Source organism: Onthophagus taurus, chromosome 10 (genome assembly GCF_036711975.1).
Source record: "Onthophagus taurus isolate NC chromosome 10, IU_Otau_3.0, whole genome shotgun sequence".
Classification (NCBI taxonomy): Eukaryota; Metazoa; Arthropoda; class Insecta; order Coleoptera; family Scarabaeidae; genus Onthophagus; species Onthophagus taurus.
The window spans coordinates 3,364,534-3,386,088 of record NC_091975.1 but is presented as its reverse complement, the minus strand read 5'-3'; the positions used below and the strand labels follow the sequence as shown (position 1 = coordinate 3,386,088).

The window sequence follows — 21,555 nt, the reverse complement described above, 5'->3', positions numbered from 1 at the left end:
AACAAAAATGTGGCTCAAGGTGAATAGACGCAGATGGAAAGCGAAATGTGAAAGTGTAACAAAGATAGACATACGGTACTAAACAGACGGGCGCATGCGCACAAAAGTGTCAAGCCTCTTCCATTTGACGTTTATCGTTTTGTTGTGTCACAGCCAGTCACACCGTTATGTTTAAAAATGTATTGTTTCGTGTGCAAAGTTCGCGATAATACAGTTTCACATCACCTGTAAGTATTATAAATGTTACTTCTAATTGATAGTTTTTTATCTTATAAATTAACGCACGCCCATTATATGTCAGTACGCTTCTATGTCTATCTCGGTTCGATCACCTTGCGCAAGCTATCTCTCTCGTTGGCTCAATCCATAATACAAATTAACATTGAAGTTATGAGTGTATTTATTTCAAAATATAATAAAGAAGGGTTTAAGAACACAAAATTTACAATAATGACACGAAACTGTCGAATTGTCAACAACCTAACCTTCAAATTCAAAATCAAAATTGCCTGTGTGTGAACCTTCCTCGCATTCAACCAATCACGTGCAAGGTCAATCTGGTGACAAATTTAAAATACTCCTCCTGGTTTAAAAACAGAGTATAATTTCAAAGAAAACTTCAAGGTATAATTAATGTTTGTAAACAAAACTAACCTTACCTAACATTCCTTTACGCTATAATTGACATTACAAAAGAAAACTTCACGCTATAATTGCCATTACTAATTGCCAAAGAAAACTTCATGGTATAATTAATGTTTGTAAACAAAACTAACCTTACCGAACATTCCTTCACGCTATAATTGACATTACAAAAGAAAACTTCACGCTATAATTGCCATTACTAATTGCCAAAGAATACTTCATGGTATAATTAATGTTTGTAAACAAAACTAACCTTACCTCACATTCCTTCACGCTATAATTGACATTACAAAAGAAAACTTCACGCTATAATTGCCATTACTAATTGCAAAAGAAAACTTCATGGTATAATTAATGTTTGTAAACAAAACTAACCTTACGTCACATTCCTTCACGCTATAATTGACATTACAAAAGAAAACTTCACGCTATAATTGCCATTACTAATTGCCAAAGAATACTTCATGGTATAATTAATGTTTGTAAACAAAACTAACCTTACCTCACATTCCTTCACGCTATAATTGACATTACAAAAGAAAACTTCACGCTATAATTGCCATTACTAATTGCCAAAGAATACTTCATGGTATAATTAATGTTTGTAAATAAAACTAACCTTACCTAACATTCAGCGTCTGAAGACACAGGGCTAAACCCGAAACTTAAAAATATACAAATATAGACAAATTTAAAATACTCCTCCTGGTTTAAAAACAGAGTATAGTATTGAGTATAAGTTTGGTATTGAGTATATTATTATATGTATAGAGATTATGTGTCCTACGTGCGCAATACTAGGATATTGCGAAAGTTCCGGTTATTTATTACGAGCAATGGCTTCCAGAAAAGAAAAGTTAGGTTAGTTTTGTTTACAAATGTCAATCGTCCATCATCCCGGAAAAGAATGTTAGGTTAGGTCAGATTTGTTTACTGCTCTCATGCCCCGAAATCTTGAGTTGTTATAAATAATTTTGAACGTCTATTTGACAGAATTGTTTGAAAAACATGATATAATAAAACTCCCTGTTAATCTTATCAACTACATACATGATTTACCAAGATTATGACAGGGTTTTAGAGGAATTATTAAATATCTCAAATTTAATTTATTATCATTTTTTTTTTATTATTACGAATGATGAACTAACAATAACACATTATTATCTTGGGCGTAAAGACCTCCAATTGATATGTTCTTATTTTGTTGAAGAGATTCATTTAAAAACAAGCTAAATCAAAAAATTAATTAGAAAAATGTATAAACTTAAAAAATAATGTTACCTGCAAATTTTAGTTGGTTGGGAAATAATTTTAATATAATAATTTTTTACACCTTCTTTTCTTTCATTCTAAAAATAAATAATTTTTAATTAATGTTACTAAGTAAAAGCCCATACTACGGTAAATCTTAGATTTAACTAATAAATCCTCACATTTACTAACATGAGTTGATCACAGAACATTTCAGATTTTTACTATTCAGAGTTGGTAAATGTTAGGTTTCACTGGAAAATTTTAGTATTTACCATAGTTCGAGCTTTTACAGTAACATATATTTGGTTGCAGTGTTATTTACCTCAACTTGCTTTAAAATGACGTTAGTATGTGTAACATTTTGCGTTGCTCCCGTTAAATGCCGGTAATAAGAGCCCCAAAAATGCATCTCGTGTTTTCCATCGATCGCCAAAAGAAACGATAATCCACACGCGATAAATCTCACATCCGGTAAATTAACCAATCTCGGGCAAATTTCCGATTTTTTAAGCTCAACCTGTCGATCAAAATACAAACCGATTACGATGATATCCCCGTTAGCAGTTAACATAACCGTGTGGTTTTTATCAATACAAATATCTTTGATTTTAATACTAATTTCGGCGACCATTGTAAATTTGCGAACCGGATTTATTTTTGTGATACCCAATTTATTATAAGCATTGTTTCCGGTGGCCAAAATGTTCCCATTCGCTGCAATTAAAATCGTCGCATCTTCTCCTGCGAAAACATTCCTGATTTGGACGTTTGTTAAAAGTACTTGAGTTGGAATACAACTTTAAAAATGCATTAATTAATATAGTTACAAAAAATGTTTATAAATTTACCAATATTTAACGTTATCAAGCCCTAATTGACCATCTTTAGATGATCCCCAAGCGTATAAAGCTCCTTTTGTATCTAAGGCAACGACGTGTTTAGTTCCACATTTAACAATTTTAACATTTCTTGATACCAATGATTCTAAAATAAAACGTTTAAAATATTCTTAAAAATTCTTAATTATTTTACCAATTAACTTTGGTTTAGTAATACTATTCCAATTTCCGTGTCCTAAACAACCATATTTACCATCACCACAACTATAAAGTAATCCATTACAATCCAAGAATATACTAAAAGCTTCCCCAGCGGTACAACTAAAAACAACACATGAAATGTGTTGAAATTCCCGGTATAAATTTAACCTTCATACCTTAATATACTTTTTTCCCGGAAATAATCGATACAAATTGGATACTTTCGATAACTAGGCGTCTCTCCATGTCCCAATTGACCGAATTGGTCTTCACCCCACGTGTAAACCGAGTGATCTGAAGCGACGGCGATAAAATGAGTTTTACTAACGCTTAAAGAAACGATTTTTTTTCTGGGTAATTCAATCGGTGTGATATCGAAAAATTTATTTAAATTTAAAGCGAAAAGCATTGAATATTCTTTCGGTCCGTTTTTGAAATGGGGGGCGAAAAATAATTTTTTCGGCGTATTTTTTAAATTTTTTAATAAGTTAGGAACAATGGTTTCATAGATGTACTTCGCCGATGGACGTTGTTCGTAATTTTCTTTTAATAATTCATTAATTGTGTTTGAAAAAGTTTTTGAATAAAGTTCAGGAAGTGGTTTTGGTTTACATTTTAAAACCAATTCGATTAATTCCATAAAATTCTCGCATTCAAAGGGTTTTTGAAACGTAGCTAATTCGTATAAAATACATCCGATTGCCCAAACGTCAGATTTTTCGTTGTATTCTTTACCGAGGCACTAAAAATAAAGATTAATTATAATTAATTTAATCTTTTAAATTAATCTTACCACTTCCGGATTTAAATAATGTGGAATTGGTTGTGAAGAGAACATCATTTTCGAAACGATTCCAACTTTTATTGTTCCATTACTGTTTAAAAAAACTTTATGTGGAGCTAAATATCTAAAATTTTAATAATTAAAACATTGAATTAATTAATTCATTTAATTTACCGATGTAAAACACCTTTAGTGTGCATATAGGTTATGGCGTTCGAAATTTGCGAAAATATGATTATTATGTGTTTCTCAGAAACTGGTTCGCAAATACTTTTTCTGTACTCTAATAAATTGTCGATACTTCTTGCGTTTGCGTGTTCCATTAGGATTATAATCGACTCCTCTTTCTTGTATTGACCTAAATATCTACAATTTTCAACCATTTTCTTGATTTATCTTTTTCAATCTTTTCATTATTTAAGCCAGTAATTTCTAAAAGTGCAAAGTGCTTTTGTGCTGTACAAAACTAATTAATTTGTTTTACCCATAATATAAACTTTGTGATTATTGAAAAATCCACTCGTTAATTCACTGCTTAAAATTTTAAATGACATTGACAACAACTAAAAATGTCGATAAAGTAGAAAACAAATTTAATTCATCTTCTTTTTCTTCTTTCATTCGAACCAGATGACCATACCAACTTAGTTGTTTTCCCTCTATCTCCTGTACCAGAGGGTTTAAGATTAGTTCTTGTTCCTCTTCTGGTTTTCCACAATATCTTGCGTAGGTACTTCATCTCTGCTGCTATTTTCGATTTGTTTCATAATTAAGTGTGGGTATATAGATGGTTTTATATAATTGTATTTTTCCTTTAGTGTTCAGTTCCGTGCTTTTGCTGTTCTGTTGCGTATTTGCTTCATCTTTCCAGCCTTACTTATGCCCCTCTATTCTGACATCAATTTATTTATTCATTCATTACTCATTAGTCATTTTATTTTTCTTTAATTTAAAATGATTTATTTTTAATTAAAAGGATTTAAAAGTGGATTTTACAATAATTATGGATAAAATGATTTGTTATGTGTCTTACAGTGAATTTATTCATAAAAACGTTTTTACCTGACTATATTTGGATGATTCAAAGCCGCCAATTTACTCAATTCTCCAAAAGAAACGTGTTTTTTTGGATTTGATGAAAAAATCTCTTTCATTATAACTAACTTCTTATTTGGGTTGTTTTTACAAAGCGCCGACATATTTTGAACCGATTTTATGACACCAATTCAATTCAGTCGATGTAATCGGTTCGGCGTTTGAATTGAATTTGCACGTGGTTTCCTCCAACCAAGAAACTACTTAGGCTAACTTAGGTCAAATCGATATTTTTATTGTGGATATACTTGGTAGGTTTCCATGGAAGTACCATTAATAAATTAATAGTCTTTTGACCTCTTATTGAAGGTTCATCAACCTGTACTATTTTGTTTTGATTTCCAAAGAAAGATTTTTATTTAGAATTAATTAAATTAAAGTAACTATTAATAAATTATAAGTAGAAAGTCCAAATTTAGGTATTAGATACTTTAATCTTGAATCAATTCACCGTAATTGCACAACGATGTTTACGGTCGGTTAAATATTTGTTGTGGAGATCGTAAAGTTCTTTTTGCTGTTTGAATGTTGGCGGTTTATCGGAGTCGACGCACAACGTGAGATTTCCCAACCCCCAAAGAAAAGAGGGGGCGGTTGAAAATCAATTTTTCGGAATCCAAACAACGAAATTTCCACATCGTGAAATATGGCGTTAGATTTCGCCTCCACGTACAAAGTACTCGTTTTAGGCGATTCAAACGTTGGTAAAACCTGTATCGTTCATCGTTTCTGCGACGAGCGTTATTACGACACTTACATTTCAACAATAGGTAATTATTGCTTCCCCCTTTTTTATGAACTAATACATTTCGTCTCGTTTCTATTTGATGCAGGCATAGATTTCAAACAAAAAATAATTAATTTGGATGGGGTTCCTATTAAGTTACAAATATGGGATACTGCTGGCCAAGAAAGATTTCGTACATTAACAACGGCTTATTATCGTGGGGCGATGGGGATTTTATTGATGTATGATGTGACTAATTTAGAATCATTCAATCACATCACTTATTGGCTACAAAATATCGAAGAAAACGCCTCCCCCCACGTTGTAACCGTTTTAGCGGGGAATAAATGCGAATCTTCCGATAGAGTCGTCGACTCGGATAGTGGACAAAAGGTAAAAGAATCCTGATTCAATAAAAATTATAAAAATTCTTTTTGTAGATGGCTGAAAATTTTGAATTACCTTTCTTTGAAGTTTCTTGCAAAAACAACATAAACATCGAAGATGCTTTTATAACGCTAGCAAGGAAAATACGGGAATTACGCGAAAATAAAGTAATCCTATTTAATTTAAATTTGCAAAAAATTTAATTTAATTTTTTTAGGGCGATCCTTTCCAAGAATTACCACGAAACGATTCAAAGCTTTTAAAACCAAAACCAGATCAAATACGCAATTGTTCTTCATGTTAGATCGAAACAACTTAGTCAAATTAACTATTATTAATGTATATATAAACAATACTTTATGCGGGCACGAAATACGTCTCAATGATCACCAATAAAATATAAAAACTTAAAACAAAATACAGTAAAATCTTGATCTTGCGTTCTGCCTATGGGGCTTTACACTGGGAATTTCATATAACTCGCAATATATATATATATACCATAGTTACGAAATTACTATGCACTTGCACTGTCCCACATAAAATGCAACATAGCTTAATAGTACAGTCATCGGGTAGTTTTGCTTGGAAAAAGGTGACGTCCTTATGATAACCACGAGTTTTCGACCGTCTTAAGAGACGCATAGCTAAACCCGAATGTTTCCGAATACATTCCACAATCTAATGCTGAGTAACAATTAAAACTAGAACTAACACTAGACTTAACTAGAAGCACTCGGGTTTAGCCGCACGTCTCTCAAGACGGCTAAACCCGAATGTTTCTGGTTCTAGGTCTAATGTTAGTTCTAGTTTTAGTCCAATAAAAATATGCAACAATCAAGATATCAACGGAATGATATCTTATACTAACTAGCGCTACCTACCACTGTCACTAGAACTAACACTAGACTAAGAACTAGAAACATTCAGACATGTTGTATTTTAGGTGGACAAAGTAAGTAGGTACGCCCTGGTTTCTATGGAAATATATTTTTGTATACTGCATTTTAAGTGAAATTCACTGTATTTATACTTTGGGTATAACCAAGTTCAAGGCTTTACTGTATTAAAAAAAAATTATGTCCAGACTGAAAAATTAAAAATCTCTTTCCCCCTTTTAAAATAACACTCGAAATCATAAATACTATTTTCAATTAGTTTGTGTGCCTATTTATATATTTATATACAGGGTGTTACTTAGAAAGACTGCTTATCTAATTTCATTTAATCAATTTTTTTCCCGCCCATAAATGATCATAATTAAAGACTCAAATCTTACGGAGGCTGTGCTTTTTCAATTTAAATCGCATCATTACAATATTTCAAACATCAATTAATATTTTTTTTTTATAAACTTTGTTGCTAAAAACCTCTTAATGCGGACATTAAATTGTGATAGATGATCGTTGTTTCGGTAGTAGTTGAATATAAAAGAAATCGAGCATCCTTTTCCTGTGTGAAGATTGAAACTTTATGGATATTTATTAGTTGAGACTCATGAACACAGCTTTAAATATTATATGGAGTATATAATGTAAAAATAAATAAATTAAAGACTACTTTGATGGTTTTAATTCGAAATTATTATAATGATACAATTTTAATTGTGATTAACCTAATCCGGATGGTTTAACATCGCTTGTTGTTGCAGGTTGTTGAGTCGTTTTCTCAGTAAGATTTTTACTGAACCAATTTGGTCTGGGTTTTTTCATTTCGATTATTCGTTTACCTTCGAAAAATTCGCTTGGTTTGTAATCTTTTTCGCCATCATATAAAACAACAACTTCCTTTTCAACAGGTTCTAATTTTAATTCTTCTTGTATCTTATCTTGCATCGCTTTAGTTTCTTCGATTACTTTTTTATAACATGTTGCTAAAAATTATTTTATCATTAATTTTATAAAAACACATCACTACATTATATTACGGCATAAAACCCCAACTTCGTGATCATCACCACATGTGTTACAAGTTCGGAGCGTATTCTTTGGTAACAAAATTTTTAAGTTATAGTCAGGACTTCCATATTTTCTTTTTAATCGCTTCTCAATCGATCTCCTACTTTTGGGTACTGCCCACAACCAACCATCTCCAATCAATTCTTTCAAACTCCAAGAATTCGACCTTTCCGGGTTATGAGTTGAGGTTATGTCTCCAACAACACAATAACCCTCTATTAAGAGATAGAATCAAGTTGAAATCGATTAATATTAAAAAGTTATATCATATAAATACCTGATGGTGGAAATCTTCGAAATATTAATGTGAAAATAGCATTCTCAACTTTTCTTAACCCTAAATCCAATAATCTAAGAACCATGTCGGTTATAAAAACGGGAAAAGCACAAAATTGATGATGAAATCTTTGTAAAAGAACTTATTTATTATTCTCTTTATTTTATTAGAAATTATAAATAAATCATCAAATAAACTTCACTTTGACAATTAAAAAAAAATGTGAGGTTATGTAGTACCAAACATCTGTCAAATTTGTAGGTTATATTTAAAGGTTAATAAAAATAAAAACGTGTAAGTTACGTAAGTTAATACCCAATTGTGGTGATAAAATTTTGTTTAAATAACGTTCGTGCTTTTAGAACAATTTAAGAGATACGACAACCACGGTTTGATAACACCACAATCTGTTTAATCGGTTACGGTACAAAAACTTCGGTAGTGGGATGAACGAACGACAGGTGAAGTAGGGTCTTGACGGTGTGGTGAGCTAGTGGAAGGTGTCTTTCGTTTGTGGTGTTCACAACGGTCCGAACTATGGCCTGTGTAGTAGGTTCCGGAAGGCTCTGTGCCCGGGTACAAGAGAAACTGTGTCAGTGGGGACAATTACAACTCGCCACCAGCAGAAGGAAAGCGACTTACGCGCGGGATAAAATTGGACAACAACCATTTACGAGGAGTATTTTAACGCAATGTCAGGTCAGGGAAAATTATTTTATTGGTTAATTAATTAAGAAAATTTTTTTGCTTTTTAATTTATTAAGATATATTTTTAATTGGGAGTTAATCAAGACAAATAATAATGAACAAGCATTGTTGCAAATTGAAATTGGCGAAAACTTTCCCGCGACGAGTTCTATCTTCGTCCAAACGACGCGACGACTTTCTTTTATAACATAAAAGTCGCGCTCGTTCTCAACTTGAATTATAAGTGCTTATCGCCGAACGTTGGGCTCATATTGGCTTTCAAAATCCACACTTTCATTTTCCGATTCTGACCGATTCCGCAACAGGCGCTCACAGAATATCTATAATACCGTTGTTAAATTTTTCAACTTTTCTTTTTTTTTTATTATTTTACTTTCTGGTTCGCCTCTGGGTAACCAGAATCTAATTGGCACCGATTTTAGATTTTAATTTTACTTTCAAAATATTCCATTTACATGTTTATCTTGGAGGTTCAATTCCAATTTAATCTCAACTTAGAACTCAAAATCTTATCGAAAAAGATTATAACCATATTTGTTTTTTTGAATGTAATCGAGGAATGTTAACGATCACGGAGACGATTGTTGGTACGTTGGCTTTTCGTATAGGTGAGAGTGGCCTTGCTACTTTAAGTAGGTCAGATGTTACTTTCTTCTTCGTCTTCTTCTCAATCGAAAACACTACAATAAAAAATTCTCTCAAATAATTTTAATTAATCAAGTAAAAATTGAGTTCAGTAAAAGTTTACCTGGAAACGTTTTATCTCTTTTATGTATTGGCTAAATTTGGAACACAAATTTGTGGTAAATACTTATTTAACATAGTTGTTATCTAATTCTTTCATTTCCTGAAAACTTCTTGTACAACATTCATCTGGTGTTAATAAATTTGTCAATTAACCGTTGAGTAAGACTTATACAACTTTGGTATTTTGTTTACGAGAGAGAAACACACACATTTGGTGCTGAATACGCACTAAATCATATAATAGGGTATTATTTAACGAAGAAGAATCAAAATTAACCTCACTCAGAAACTCAAAGACGTTTAAAGACGTTTTGTGTTTATCAACTAACTTCATTGATATTTAGAATTTTTGACAGTTACATTTGAATTGAAATTAACTTGAATAATTTCGAAAATTTGTTTTTTCAATTAAATTAATTGGATTAAATAGATCTTAACTTATTTTTAATTTTTGACTTTTTAAAAATTTAAAATAAGTTTTAAGGGAATGTTTTAATAACTAGTATTTACTAACTTCATAGATTTGGGTTGATTGACAGTTATAATAAATTTTCAATTTGAAATAAATTTAATCATTTGTGAACATTATTTTATTATTCATTTCAATTAATTGGATTGATGAATCTAACTCACAAATAAAAGATTAAAAAAACTAATTAGGTATTTTTTTATATGTCGATTACTATTTTTTACTAACGTCATAGTTATTAGGCGACATAACCTCAATTAAAATAAGTTTTCTCTATTTCCTATATTTGCATTTCGGTTTAATAGCATTAAATTTATGAGAAGTTGAATTCGCTTCGATTTGACCAGAAACATTTATATTTAATGAAGACACACTTCCTGTATCTATGGTTGAAGATGATCTACATAGAAAGAGTACGGTAAAGTATGTGGATGTGCAAACTAATAATAAAGTTTAATGTAGTAGTTAAAAAGAAATACGTGAACATTAAGTTTTTAGTATTCGAAGTTAACCGAAGATAAACCTTGATGAAATCTCAGGTGAATATGAATTGGTATTAAAAAAAGGAAATAAAGAAAGAGTGGAATACCCAACAGATTGGGTCAATTAAATAATCGTTGTAGAGAAACTTAACGGCAAGCTACGATTATTATATTCTTATATCTACATAGTTAATAGCAACTATCTATTAATACAGATATTGAATATGGAGTAATTGAAGACATAATAAAGCCATGTACTTCAACGATTATTTTAGTACTTCAATTGATAATGAAATTTGTTGTGAAAAGTAATATTTTATTTATATTATAAACACAGTTATAAAAAATTTCTTTCGTACGTATGGTAGAAAAAGAAAACGGGCGCAAGTGAAAATAACTTTCACGGTCATCCTTTAAGAAGTTGAAAAGTTGATTTGTTTCGCTTTAACAACCTGTGTGCAAGAAGAAGTTTAATTGATCGTATTTAAAACAAAAAATTAATTTTGTTATAACTAAAGTTAATACAAATAACCTTTAAAGTCCGAGTTGAAAATCAACTCTTAAAATCCATTCGAAAATTGCACAATGTCGGTTATGATGTAAGTATTTAATGAAAAAACCCGAAAATAAAAATAAAACAGAATTTAAAGTTTTAAATTTAGTTAATATTCCATGAGGATATCGAGTCTCGTTTAGATCCTGATATAATTTCCATTCCGTTAGATGGGTTTCACATTCCAAACTAAAACGTCGTCGGTCCGATAATGGAACCAGGAAATTTTCATTCATCGGACAGCCAAGGCTAAGTCAACGTTATACATATTTTATGAACGCGCGGTTTATTTTTCTTTCTTCTTTCGATGTGATAAATCTCTAAATTCCAAGGGAAGATGTAAATAAGAAAAATAATTGAAATCTTATGAATATTTGAGAAGATATTTAGATGACTACTATGGTGTTAAGTAAATTACGTAAGTTAGAAAATGGAAACATCGAATAGAAGAGGTAGGATTCGAGAAAATCGGTCGCCTTTTCGTTGCTCAATATTGCAAATAAACGCGTATTGTTGGAAAGTTGTTTGAAGAGAAAAGGAATTTAAAACTTCTTTTTTTTGTTAGGGGAGCGGCTTTGTTTCTTCTTCGTTTCTTATCGTAGATTTGGAAGAATTCGCTTCTATTTGAGAAGAAACATCAATATTTAATTAAAGGAAGTGTATCTAGTTGGAGATGATTTACATAGATACAACAATTTAGCCCTGAAGAACAGTTAAAACTAGAACTAACACTAAACCTAAAACTAGAATGATTTAATGTGCAAATTAAACATTTTTCATATTGAAGTTTTACTGTAATATAAATATAAGAAGTTGAAAAAGAGTTATATGGCCACACCTTTCAGCTTTCTATATTAATCAACTTTAAAAAAGTATAAAATTTATACCAATCGAAAACACGAAAAAAAAGGACGACCCAAAGAAGACAATTTCACAATGACGTAACTCGTACTGGATTTTTTTTTATTTAAAATTGTCGTTGCACTTGTATACGCGTCTCCTTTGTGTACGCCGCTTATTTTGCAACATCCTCGCGTATTATATGTGTATCGCTTAAGGACGTGTGACGAAATATCGACGACGATGATGATGATGGGTCGAAGCCCCATTGTTCTTGTGTGTGCTGATTAGGATATGAACGAGGTAAAGAAAGAAAAAAAGTAATTGGAATTAAAACGATTTAATTATTTCCTGCGATTAATTTGGCGACATATTTTTCTTTGTTTCATTTTAGGATTTTGAAAGAAGTTGAATTTTGTAGAAAAAAATGAAATTGTTTATTTATTAAATCGATAAGTCCTTCGATTCTAAAGATATTGGGTCGAGAAATTGTTGACAATTAACTATATATTGCGTTAGTTAGCTAGTTTATGCTAATTGCCTCTTGGCACACTCCATACACCTTGAACCTAACAAATACAAACGTTTATTAAACGTTTATTATCTATTCATTCGATTATTTAAATACATCTTTAGAGACTTCTTTATCTATATTATAATTTAGTTTATATCTTACTTATTCATTATACATAATTATATATTTTTTTCTTTACTAATAACTCATTCTCGTTATGCGTAATCATAATCTTGAGTCGTTTAAATGATGGGTTTTCAAGTGGATATGGAAAAAAATTTCTTAGGGGTCAGTGACGATAAATTATCATCGTTACGACATTATAATTGCATAAACTACCTTACGATTTACCTCTAGTGCAGATAGTTTAAATATTCGAAAGAGACGGAGACATTGACACGGTCTTCGTTGGTCAATTTTCGTGTTCGTAAAAGATTGAAGTTTTATTGCGAAAAAGTCTCCGATTAAATTAACACCATCATTGTGTTTCGTAATAAGCTACTTGACATACTAAAAGAAACTTCTCTATAAATTTAAAAAAGTCTATATTGCATTAATTTGTTATTGAAGATTCTGTTTTACTTTCTTACATAACTGAATTAACCGCCTCTTCCTCCTCGTACAAAGAAGGAATCGGCTACGAGAAGTCTGCGATTTAACGAGATATCGTACGCACATTCGTTGAGTCCGGTTTTGATCGTCTAACCCAGATTTTCAGAGCCGGACAAGAGGAATGTGAAAGTGAAAGAGAATCGTACACACGGTGTCTGACCCCCTCTTTAACAGAAAAGCACCCAAAACGACGACTCGCGGAGAGTAACGCATCACCTGTTATTTTCTACCTACTAAAGAAAAGATAACAGGTGTTAAATGAAAACGAATTACATTCGAAATTCGAACTCGAAAGAAATTTTAATCTTTAAAGATTAAATACTAAGTGCGTATTAGTATAAATAAGGAAAATGTTATTTAGGTTATGTCTATATATGGTTAAGAAATAAGAAAAATGTTTTTTATCATTAATTTGTCATCATTGACTTCTTAATGGAATAAAGTTGTATGTTGATTTTTTGTTACGTCAATTATACTAATTTGACTTTATTCTACCATAAACTATTTACAAATGAAAATAAAAATAAATTGAAATTGTAAAGAAAAATAAGAAATTAATAGATCATAACAAATTAATTTTTACTTTTTTTATACTCGCTTTCTGACTCCGAAAGAAGAGAAGAGAAAACGTACTTTATTATTACAATCGATTTATATTTCACTACGAAACCTGTTACTACATGTTATACAACGTCGTATTGTTACATTATTTTTAAGGCAATTTTCTTATTGTAAACGCAAAGAAATTCTGGGATGAATTTACGTAAACTTTATTCTTCGCGTTTGCCGATTGCAAAACTAAATTATTATGTAAAAAAATCTAACAATTCTAAACGGATTACATCTTGTAAGGTTCACTTTCACGAATCGTTCGTCTTCTTCTGTGGAAAGTTGACCTCGTGGAATACACACGAAGTTGAAATTTCCAATTTTCTATCATATCCCGTTTATCGATTACCCAATCATTTTGATATTTAACGATTTTACGAAACTTTATTTTAGTTTTATTTCAATAAATTATTTTTACATTCTCAATAGGTTTCTTTTTGTCATCAAAGAAGAAAATCAAAATGTTTCTATGTGATGCATGAATTGAATTAGACAATGAAACCACCAATGAAATACGCAGAGTTTGAAACATTTGAAAATACCTCTAATGAGCATTTATTTATGGAAAAAAATTACAATGTATTTATTTTATTGCATTTTTTAGGTTGCAAATCAAAGCAATTTACCCATTTCGAGTTCGAATACAACCGAGACGACGGCGAATTGTTGGCATCCTTGTCGAAGACCAGACTCGGCTTCAACAGCAAGAACTTTCGCTACGATGCGAACGCAACAGCCGGGATCTTTACCTGAGTATCAAGTCGATCCGTATTTACTTTTAGAAGACGATCTTAAAGATGTTTACACTCACATCAGACAGGTAAAAAGGACTTTGTTATTTAGGTTTAATTTAATTAAAACCAATTTTTATAGAGTTTGCGAAAAAATACCTATCAGGAAGAATTATACGAGATAGCGACGTATTATTTTGATGGACAAGGAAAAGCTATTCGTCCGATGGTCGCTTTATTAATGGCAAGAGCTATTAATTATCACATGTATAAAAAGAATAGGTGGGTTTTATGAAACATTTCTTTTTTTTTCTTTGCGGGTTCATGCACCGGAACAATAGCGTGGTTTATGAACTCGTGACCCAGAAAGACCTAGACCTTGCGTTATGGAAAACTGCAAGCTAGGTCATTTCATTCTCATAATTTTTTCTATTTCCTTCAATTTAATTCTAAATCACAAAATCCTAAACATCAAACTCAAACTTAAGTGAAAGTAGTTAAGTAATTAAGTTTCTAAGACATGTGCAGGCACAAAAAGAAATTATTTCTTTTTTTTTTTTTTTAGTTTATTATCTTCGCAAAGAGAAGTCTCGATGATATCGGAAATGATCCACACAGCATCACTAGTCCACGATGACGTTATCGACCAGTCAGACTTTAGAAGAGGAAAACCCAGCGTTAACGTCGTTTGGAATCATAAAAAGGTACGTGAATAGAAGATTTTATTAAAATTGCCGCGGTATGAAGAGAATGTAAAGTTGGTGATTTCATTATAAAATAAAATTCAAAAAGAAATATTAAATTATAAATTACATGCACCAAGAATTGCATAGAATGTGTCATTTTAAAAGAAAACTAGTCTCGAAACGTTGCATGTATGTCGAAATTTAACAGGTTTTCGACCTTCTCCAAGACGGATTGTGTAAAATTATATTTAGATTGGGTGTTACGTAAATTTATTTCGACGAGAACGGTGACGAACTCTAACGAACGCTTAAAAAATCTTTTTTCATACACAAATAAATTATCGATTGTACGCTAATTTTTTTATTTATTTTATTTTTATTGAACTTTGTTAAAAAAAAGCTTTATTTAATATTAATTAACGTGCGACCTTCTTCTTTATGTATTATTGATGGTGTGGTTTGAAAAGATTTCGATTTCGATATAAGGAAGTGTTTAATTGATAAATTACGCGATCATCAACTAACACCTTGAGGTCGTCTTAAAAACAAATTGAAGGTTTTAATGGAACTTTCGCATTTTCTCACGTTTTCTAAGATAAATACGACCTCAACTTATTCATACCTAAATGATCCTGACATTTTATAAAAGAGATATTACCTTCATTTTATGCACTTCTCTCTTTTTTGTCGATATAATAAATTCCAGAATAAAAGCTCGGAAGTGGTATTTTATTTATACAATTTGTGGGTTTTACTATGCGTGAAAGTGAAATATAAAGCACTTCTAAGATGGTCTAGGTTTAATTAAAACTATTCCTTTGTTGGTTTAATTTAGATCTTAAGTTCTTACCTTGGCTAGAATAATTTGAAGAAATCTTATCATCGTACTTATTCGGGGCAGAAAAGTTAAGAAAAACAGGCAGTTATGCCTAAATATAGAAGGAGGAAGAAGAACTTGATTGAATTGTTATATCTGAATCAATTGTAAGAATTTCTCTCAATATGAAATGCTACTCTATAAAAAAGTGTCACGGAAGAAGTAAAAATGCGTTTTTTGTGCAATGTTAGTAGTTGCGTTACTTAACTTGTAAACAAATCTCAAAAATGAAATATTTGCAAGATAATGCTGCGCAATTATGTGTAACTGTAAAAGTTTTACATTTTTAAACGTTTTCTCAAGATATTCCTATAAAATTATTCTTTTTTGATAAAAATTAGAGTTTTTAAGTTTTGAAAGATTACCAACCTGGCGTTGCCGTGGAGATTTTGTTGAATATCAAAATTTTAATTTTCGAGGTTATAAATTGATTAAATAAACAAATTGTACGAAATCTTGAAATATACAATTTTAAATTAACCCTGACTTAATAAATCTCCATTATAAATTAAATCAAGATAAATCGTTTAAATTTTTCTAATTTTTTCATGAATTTGAGGTTAGGTGAGCTGTCAAAATGATTGTCATCAAGAGAAGAAAAAAAAATATGGTAATACTTTTATGTGTGGGTTATTTTGAATTATTAATCCTCTTGTAAAGAATGGTTTGTTACATATGTAAAAAGAACGATGACTATCTTTTGAAAAGAAATACAACCTGATTTCAAATTCGTTTCATTTTCAATTAGTTTAACGATTTTAACAAATTGACAGGTTGACCATTTTTATTAAAATAAATATTAATAAATTATCTATACAATAGAAAGGTGTAACACAGTTTCGAAAGAAAATCATTAATTTCAATCGTTCGAATCGAGGCGAGCACTCATAGTGTAGTAATTAATTAAACCTTAACTACTAGTAACTTTTTAAATAGTATACTTTTTTACGCTTTCTTCAAGCACGAATTCTTTTCCCATGTTGATATTCCAATCACGATCGGGCGTTTAGTGTCGTAAATGAAAGAAAATAAATAAAACTTCCTGATCCACATTTGATCGACTCGTAAAGACAACGACAATTTTATTTAACTAGACGTATACGTTTCCAAACAAATACGAACGTTGTTTAATAATTCATTTTATTCGCTTTCTAACTGACTAATGCTTTCGCAAAGAACTCAAATTCCTACGCGTTTATATTTTAATCAATTTCATTTTCTTTAATTATGTATGTAAAACATTGACGCTATTGTATCGAAAAATAACGAGGATTTTCAAAAATGATATTGTAATTGTTCAAATGCAACTAATTGTAAGTTAAAGTAAATAGAAAGCGACCTTCTATAACAATCAAGTTTAAAGCACGCAACACTTTTTTCATGTGCTAATTAAATGATCAATTATTGATCATAAAAACTAATAATAAACCTTGTATAATTGATTACAAACGATTTCATTCCATATTTAGTAATCTATTGATTTATTTCATTGATAGGTTGCAATGGCTGGTGATTTCATTTTATCCGTGGCTTCGATGCACATCGCCCGATTAAAGAACGACGACGTCAGCTTGGTTTTAAGCCAAGTGGTAACCGATCTAGTCCAAGGCGAATTCATGCAGCTCGGCTCGAAGGAAACCGAAAACGAACGATTTGCACATTATTTAACGAAAACTTATAGGAAAACTGCTTCACTTAAAGCAAACGCTATGAAAGCTGTAAGCTAAATATTAGAATCGTAAATTAATCATCTTATCATTACAAATTTAGGTTGCGATGTTAGCCGGTGCCGATGAGGAATTATCGGAATTAGCTTACCAATATGGACGAAATTTAGGCTTAGGTTTCCAACTCGTTGATGATCTTTTAGATTTTATTTCTTCAACTGAAACTATGGGTAAACCAACAGCTGCCGATCTTAAATTAGGGTTAGCTACAGCCCCAGTTCTTTTTGCATGTGAAAAGGTAATTAAATTTAAATAAAATAAATAATTAAAAACTTACCGAAAATTCACAATAACCACAAATCGTTAAAATGTCAGTTGTTAGGTTATGTTGTGATAACTTAATTGCTTGCCTAAAAGATGGCGCTAAAAATCAAACAAGTGTGAAGTTCGGTAATAAACATAACCTAACAATAAAATATTTCTAAGAAAATTATTTTTTTTTGTAAATAAAATTTTAGTATCCTGAATTAAATCCAATGATAATGAGAAGATTCCAAAATCCTGGTGATGTAGAAAAAGCATTCGAATTAGTGCATAAATCAAAAGGATTAGAACAAACCCGATTTTTAGCGAAACAACATTGTACGGAAGCGATGAAATTAGCGAATCATTTGAGCGAAAGTCCGTATCAAAAAGGATTGGTGGTGGCGGCGGATTATGTTTTAAATCGTATGAAATAACATTAAGAGGTTTAAGGAAAACAAAAAAAAGTATAACGTTAAAAAATTTAACAATTTTCTATTTTCATTTTGAAGTTGTAGATGAATATTTATTGTTACTTCCCAAAATAAACAAAGAACAATAGGTAACATAACACCTTAAACAAGTTTAATATAGAATTTATTTATTACTCTTTATTGTAAATATTAAAAGCATTGTAATGGTTGAATGTGTGGTTTTTTGTATGAATGGGTGATAAAAAAAGGAATTAAATGTTCGATTTAGTCAATATTTAAACAAATAGAAAATAAGTGTATTAATCAAAATTAATTTAGCGATCATAAACGATTGAAAATAATCTTGTCATTTAGTTATCAAATTATTTTTTTGCATCAATCGTTTATGAACACAACACTGTACATTGCAATATGTAAAAAATATATTTTCTTATTCACCGCTCTCCTAGTAAGGTTAATAATATTCTAGTTATTATCATTACTTATTATTGTTATTAAGAAATAATAAAATGGTAAATATGTTTTGTATATAAAACGCAATGGACAATTTTAGTATCTAATTTAACACCTTAAATCTATTCAAAATGTGTAATGTATATATAGTCACATAAAAAATGAAAAATGTATTAATAAATGGTGGTATTGCATTTTTTTCTATTTACTTTGTTGTTGGACGTTTCAAAAACTTTGGTATGTATTGTTTAACCTTTTTAGCTTGTTTATCATCTACCGGGTCACTAAAATCAAAAACCATTTAAAAAAATACAATAAAATCATTTAATAAGTTACGCTTTTCTTTTTTCAAGCTTCATCCCATACGTGCTTTTAAGATCATCAACAACAGGTTGATATGAAAAAATACCACACATTCCCGAATTTGACGATTCACCAATAAATTCCTCTTTATCAAATTTAACGGTTTTTAAAAAATCTATAATCACATTCCTTAAAAAACTTTAATTTCATGATATTTAAATAGTTAACCTCTAGATATCTCTCCATATTCACGTACATATTCACACTTTTCTTTATCTTTTTTCATAAGTAAAGAAAACAACTCATCCTGTCTCTTTTCTAAAGTTATCACACTTGATATTAAGTTCAAAGTTATTTCTTTAAAAAACATATCATTTGATTTCTTATTTAATTCCCATTTAAATCTTAATGGATAAACATCATCAACAGCTTCAACATCAACCAACATTCGATTTTCAACATGTTGGATTTTTACAGTACTTGAAGAAATAGCATTGGAAAGAAACTTAAGATCATATTGAACACTTCGAGAATTTATTAAAGGGTTTAATTCCTGTAATTAAAGAAAGTGGTAAAAGTAAAAGTTGCATAATTTTAGTTATAACATTAAATCGGCGATGCATTTCATCCGTTTCCACTTCTTCTGACCACAATTCTTTTAAATCGCTTAATAAAAACGTATGAACGGGATCCCGTTTCCAGTTTATTAAGTACAGGCTGTTATTAATTTGAACGGTTTTCCACATTTTTTATGATTTAATTAGGATAACCTAAAAAATATAAGGATGACGTTTAAATGTCAAGTTGACGTTTTATTTGATTTATTAATAACATGGTGGACTAATCCGCCCTACAATCCAAGGTGAAGAAATTTCTTCCTCAAAGGAAGTCTCATGGAATGGATATGTGCAGGTAGTTTTACACAACACTAGATTATCCTTGTGAACTTGTCGTAATCTTTGTGGAATAAATTGGGGTCTTACCCCTGAAAGACTGTACTGGCTCTACATATGTGACTGTGGTTAGACCTATAATCACATACGAAGTGGCAGCCTGGTATAGGAAAGCCCGACAGATTTCAGCTATCAGTCAAGTTTCAAGAATTCAACGAGTAGCTGAATTGGCAATCTGTGATGCGATAAGCACAACGCCAACTGTAGCAATGGACGTTCTATTTAGCCTATCTTCTTTGTATTTGCATATAGAGAAAGCGGCTAGAACTACCATTTATAGGATTAAGCAATATGCTTAAAACTGCTCCGACATGTCCTACCAATGGGCTGCAGAAGATACTATAAGCATTGATATTGTGTTATCAATGCCGTCAAATTTGACCAGTGATTAACGCTCGATATCAGATTGTACTGCCTGAACAGCAGTCCTGGATCGAAAACGAAAATTCTCTGGTTCAGGCAGATATTTGCATGTTCATAGATAGATCAAAAACGCCAGAAGAGGTCGGGACAGGAGAATAATGCCAGATATTTTGGATTAAGCAAGCTTACAGCCTGGGTACGTACTGTACTGTATTCCAGGCGAAAGGATTTGCTATTGACATAGGTGCTAAAATCCTTTTTGAGAGTGGGGTAAAGAACATGGCAGTACGGTTTTTCGCAGACAGTCAAGCCACTCTCAGGGCGCTGCAGGCCGTGAAAATGGTGCCAGCTCTGGTTAATGACTGTAAAAAAACGTTAAACACACCGAGTTGTGATAACAGAGTTGCTCTGATCTAGGTCCCAGGACCCTCTGGGGTTGCTGGCAATGAAGTAGCAGATGAGCTAGCACGGGAGGGCAGCGCTAAAGCGTTTGTGGGGCCAGAACCAGCGGTTGGTATGTCATTTGCGATGGCCAAACATAGGATTGGACTGTGGGCAGAAGAGAGACTTCGCCTACTATGGACCAGTTCTCCTGGAATTACACGCTAAGTTGTTTATTGACATCGCCACTGTCAAACTTGGGAATATTTTAGGACTTGCTCGTAGCAGCATTAAAGTTCTGCAATTTATGTAATGTAATGTACTATAACTATGATAGGTACGTACAAATAGAACAATTCAAGATTTTTTAAAGTCTTTGATTTGACAAGTATCAGAGACACAACAACACTCCTTTCTACAAAAATAAAGCGTTCACACCGTTCACACTGAAGTTCGTTTAGTGCCAACCTACTAACAATAACAATTCCCAACATCTATAAATAATAGTATTTATTATTAATCTTTCGTTTAAAATGATACAACATTTATTATTATTACGAACAATGCTTAGTAATTTTAATTTTTATCGATTTATACACCAAACAACAATAACAAAATAAAAATGTTATGATTCATTTATTGTTACAAGTCAATTTGCAAAACATAAAAGCTTTCTTATCTCGTCTTTAAATGCGATGTG

The 21,555-nt window shown here is 31.1% G+C and overlaps 5 protein-coding genes across 10 annotated transcripts; 2 read left to right on the top strand and 3 right to left on the bottom strand.

Moving 5' to 3' along the window:
- Nucleotides 1-1,748: 1,748 nt before the first annotated feature.
- Nucleotides 1,749-5,106, bottom strand: LOC111428518 (serine/threonine-protein kinase Nek8). Of its 2 annotated transcripts, none has more exons than XM_071199643.1 (9): nt 4,789-5,106; nt 3,901-4,092; nt 3,736-3,850; nt 3,119-3,684; nt 2,935-3,062; nt 2,751-2,886; nt 2,225-2,699; nt 1,930-1,997; nt 1,749-1,877 (listed from the first exon to the last, which is right to left on the bottom strand). In XM_071199643.1, exons 1-9 carry the CDS (start codon nt 4,923-4,925, stop codon nt 1,778-1,780), a joined length of 1,917 nt encoding a protein of 638 aa, XP_071055744.1. In that variant the 5' UTR covers nt 4,926-5,106; the 3' UTR covers nt 1,749-1,777. The 2 variants fall into 2 exon arrangements, with proteins under 2 accessions (XP_071055744.1, XP_022919836.1); XM_023064068.2 differs by lacking the exon at nt 4,789-5,106 and adding an exon at nt 4,211-4,309 and having other exon boundaries at nt 3,901-4,158.
- Nucleotides 5,107-5,265: 159 nt separating this feature from the next.
- Nucleotides 5,266-7,494, top strand: LOC111428521 (RAS oncogene family member RabX4). Its single transcript, XM_023064076.2, has 4 exons — nt 5,266-5,591; nt 5,655-5,941; nt 5,989-6,102; nt 6,153-7,494. Exons 1-4 carry the CDS (start codon nt 5,468-5,470, stop codon nt 6,237-6,239), a joined length of 612 nt encoding a protein of 203 aa, XP_022919844.1. The 5' UTR covers nt 5,266-5,467; the 3' UTR covers nt 6,240-7,494.
- On the bottom strand, nt 7,492-8,257 carry LOC111428523 (mitochondrial ribosomal protein L32). Its single transcript, XM_023064077.2, has 3 exons — nt 8,171-8,257; nt 7,863-8,108; nt 7,492-7,808 (listed from the first exon to the last, which is right to left on the bottom strand). Exons 1-3 carry the CDS (start codon nt 8,253-8,255, stop codon nt 7,546-7,548), a joined length of 594 nt encoding a protein of 197 aa, XP_022919845.2. The 5' UTR covers nt 8,256-8,257; the 3' UTR covers nt 7,492-7,545.
- Nucleotides 8,258-8,707: 450 nt separating this feature from the next.
- LOC111428519 (decaprenyl diphosphate synthase subunit 1 qless) lies at nt 8,708-19,049 on the top strand. Of its 3 annotated transcripts, none has more exons than XM_023064074.2 (8): nt 10,380-10,517; nt 10,593-12,272; nt 14,309-14,524; nt 14,578-14,717; nt 15,001-15,139; nt 17,495-17,716; nt 17,769-17,963; nt 18,184-19,049. In XM_023064074.2, exons 2-8 carry the CDS (start codon nt 12,264-12,266, stop codon nt 18,403-18,405), a joined length of 1,143 nt encoding a protein of 380 aa, XP_022919842.1. In that variant the 5' UTR covers nt 10,380-10,517; nt 10,593-12,263; the 3' UTR covers nt 18,406-19,049. The 3 variants fall into 3 exon arrangements, with proteins under 3 accessions (XP_022919837.1, XP_022919842.1, XP_022919841.1); XM_023064073.2 differs by having other exon boundaries at nt 10,380-11,175; nt 11,227-12,272; XM_023064069.2 differs by lacking the exons at nt 10,380-10,517; nt 10,593-12,272 and adding an exon at nt 8,708-8,869.
- LOC111428520 (non-homologous end-joining factor 1-like) lies at nt 18,945-21,315 on the bottom strand. 3 transcript variants are annotated; one of them, XM_023064075.2, is made up of 5 exons: nt 21,201-21,315; nt 19,764-19,928; nt 19,387-19,711; nt 19,192-19,333; nt 18,945-19,139 (listed from the first exon to the last, which is right to left on the bottom strand). In XM_023064075.2, the coding sequence occupies exons 2-5, from the start codon at nt 19,902-19,904 to the stop codon at nt 19,061-19,063; spliced, it is 687 nt and encodes a 228-aa protein (XP_022919843.2). In that variant the 5' UTR covers nt 19,905-19,928; nt 21,201-21,315; the 3' UTR covers nt 18,945-19,060. The 3 variants fall into 3 exon arrangements, with proteins under 3 accessions (XP_022919843.2, XP_071055748.1, XP_071055749.1); XM_071199647.1 differs by lacking the exon at nt 21,201-21,315 and adding an exon at nt 19,991-21,194; XM_071199648.1 differs by lacking the exon at nt 21,201-21,315 and adding an exon at nt 20,201-21,194.
- Nucleotides 21,316-21,555: the final 240 nt, after the last annotated feature.

Coding starts and splice junctions, on each gene's coding strand:
- LOC111428518 (XM_071199643.1), bottom strand. CDS start 4,925: ATGTCGGCGCTTTGTAAAAACAACCCAAATAAGAAGTTAGTTATAATG. Junction 3,851..3,900: donor ACTAAAGGTGTTTTACATCG/GTAAATTAAATG, acceptor TTAAAATTTTAG/ATATTTAGCTCCACATAAAG. Junction 3,063..3,118: donor CGGGAAAAAAGTATATTAAG/GTATGAAGGTTA, acceptor TGTTGTTTTTAG/TTGTACCGCTGGGGAAGCTT.
- LOC111428520 (XM_023064075.2), bottom strand. CDS start 19,904: ATGTGGAAAACCGTTCAAATTAATAACAGCCTGTACTTAATAAACTGG. Junction 19,712..19,763: donor AAATGCATCGCCGATTTAAT/GTTATAACTAAA, acceptor CTTTAATTACAG/GAATTAAACCCTTTAATAAA. Junction 19,140..19,191: donor AAGCTTGAAAAAAGAAAAGC/GTAACTTATTAA, acceptor TTTTGATTTTAG/TGACCCGGTAGATGATAAAC.
- LOC111428521 (XM_023064076.2), top strand. CDS start 5,468: ATGGCGTTAGATTTCGCCTCCACGTACAAAGTACTCGTTTTAGGCGAT. Junction 5,592..5,654: donor CACTTACATTTCAACAATAG/GTAATTATTGCT, acceptor TATTTGATGCAG/GCATAGATTTCAAACAAAAA. Junction 5,942..5,988: donor ACTCGGATAGTGGACAAAAG/GTAAAAGAATCC, acceptor TTCTTTTTGTAG/ATGGCTGAAAATTTTGAATT.
- LOC111428523 (XM_023064077.2), bottom strand. CDS start 8,255: ATGGTTCTTAGATTATTGGATTTAGGGTTAAGAAAAGTTGAGAATGCT. Junction 8,109..8,170: donor TCGAAGATTTCCACCATCAG/GTATTTATATGA, acceptor ATCTCTTAATAG/AGGGTTATTGTGTTGTTGGA. Junction 7,809..7,862: donor CGAAGTTGGGGTTTTATGCC/GTAATATAATGT, acceptor AATAATTTTTAG/CAACATGTTATAAAAAAGTA.
- LOC111428519 (XM_023064069.2), top strand. CDS start 8,708: ATGGCCTGTGTAGTAGGTTCCGGAAGGCTCTGTGCCCGGGTACAAGAG. Junction 8,870..14,308: donor GTATTTTAACGCAATGTCAG/GTCAGGGAAAAT, acceptor TGCATTTTTTAG/GTTGCAAATCAAAGCAATTT. Junction 15,140..17,494: donor TCGTTTGGAATCATAAAAAG/GTACGTGAATAG, acceptor TTTCATTGATAG/GTTGCAATGGCTGGTGATTT.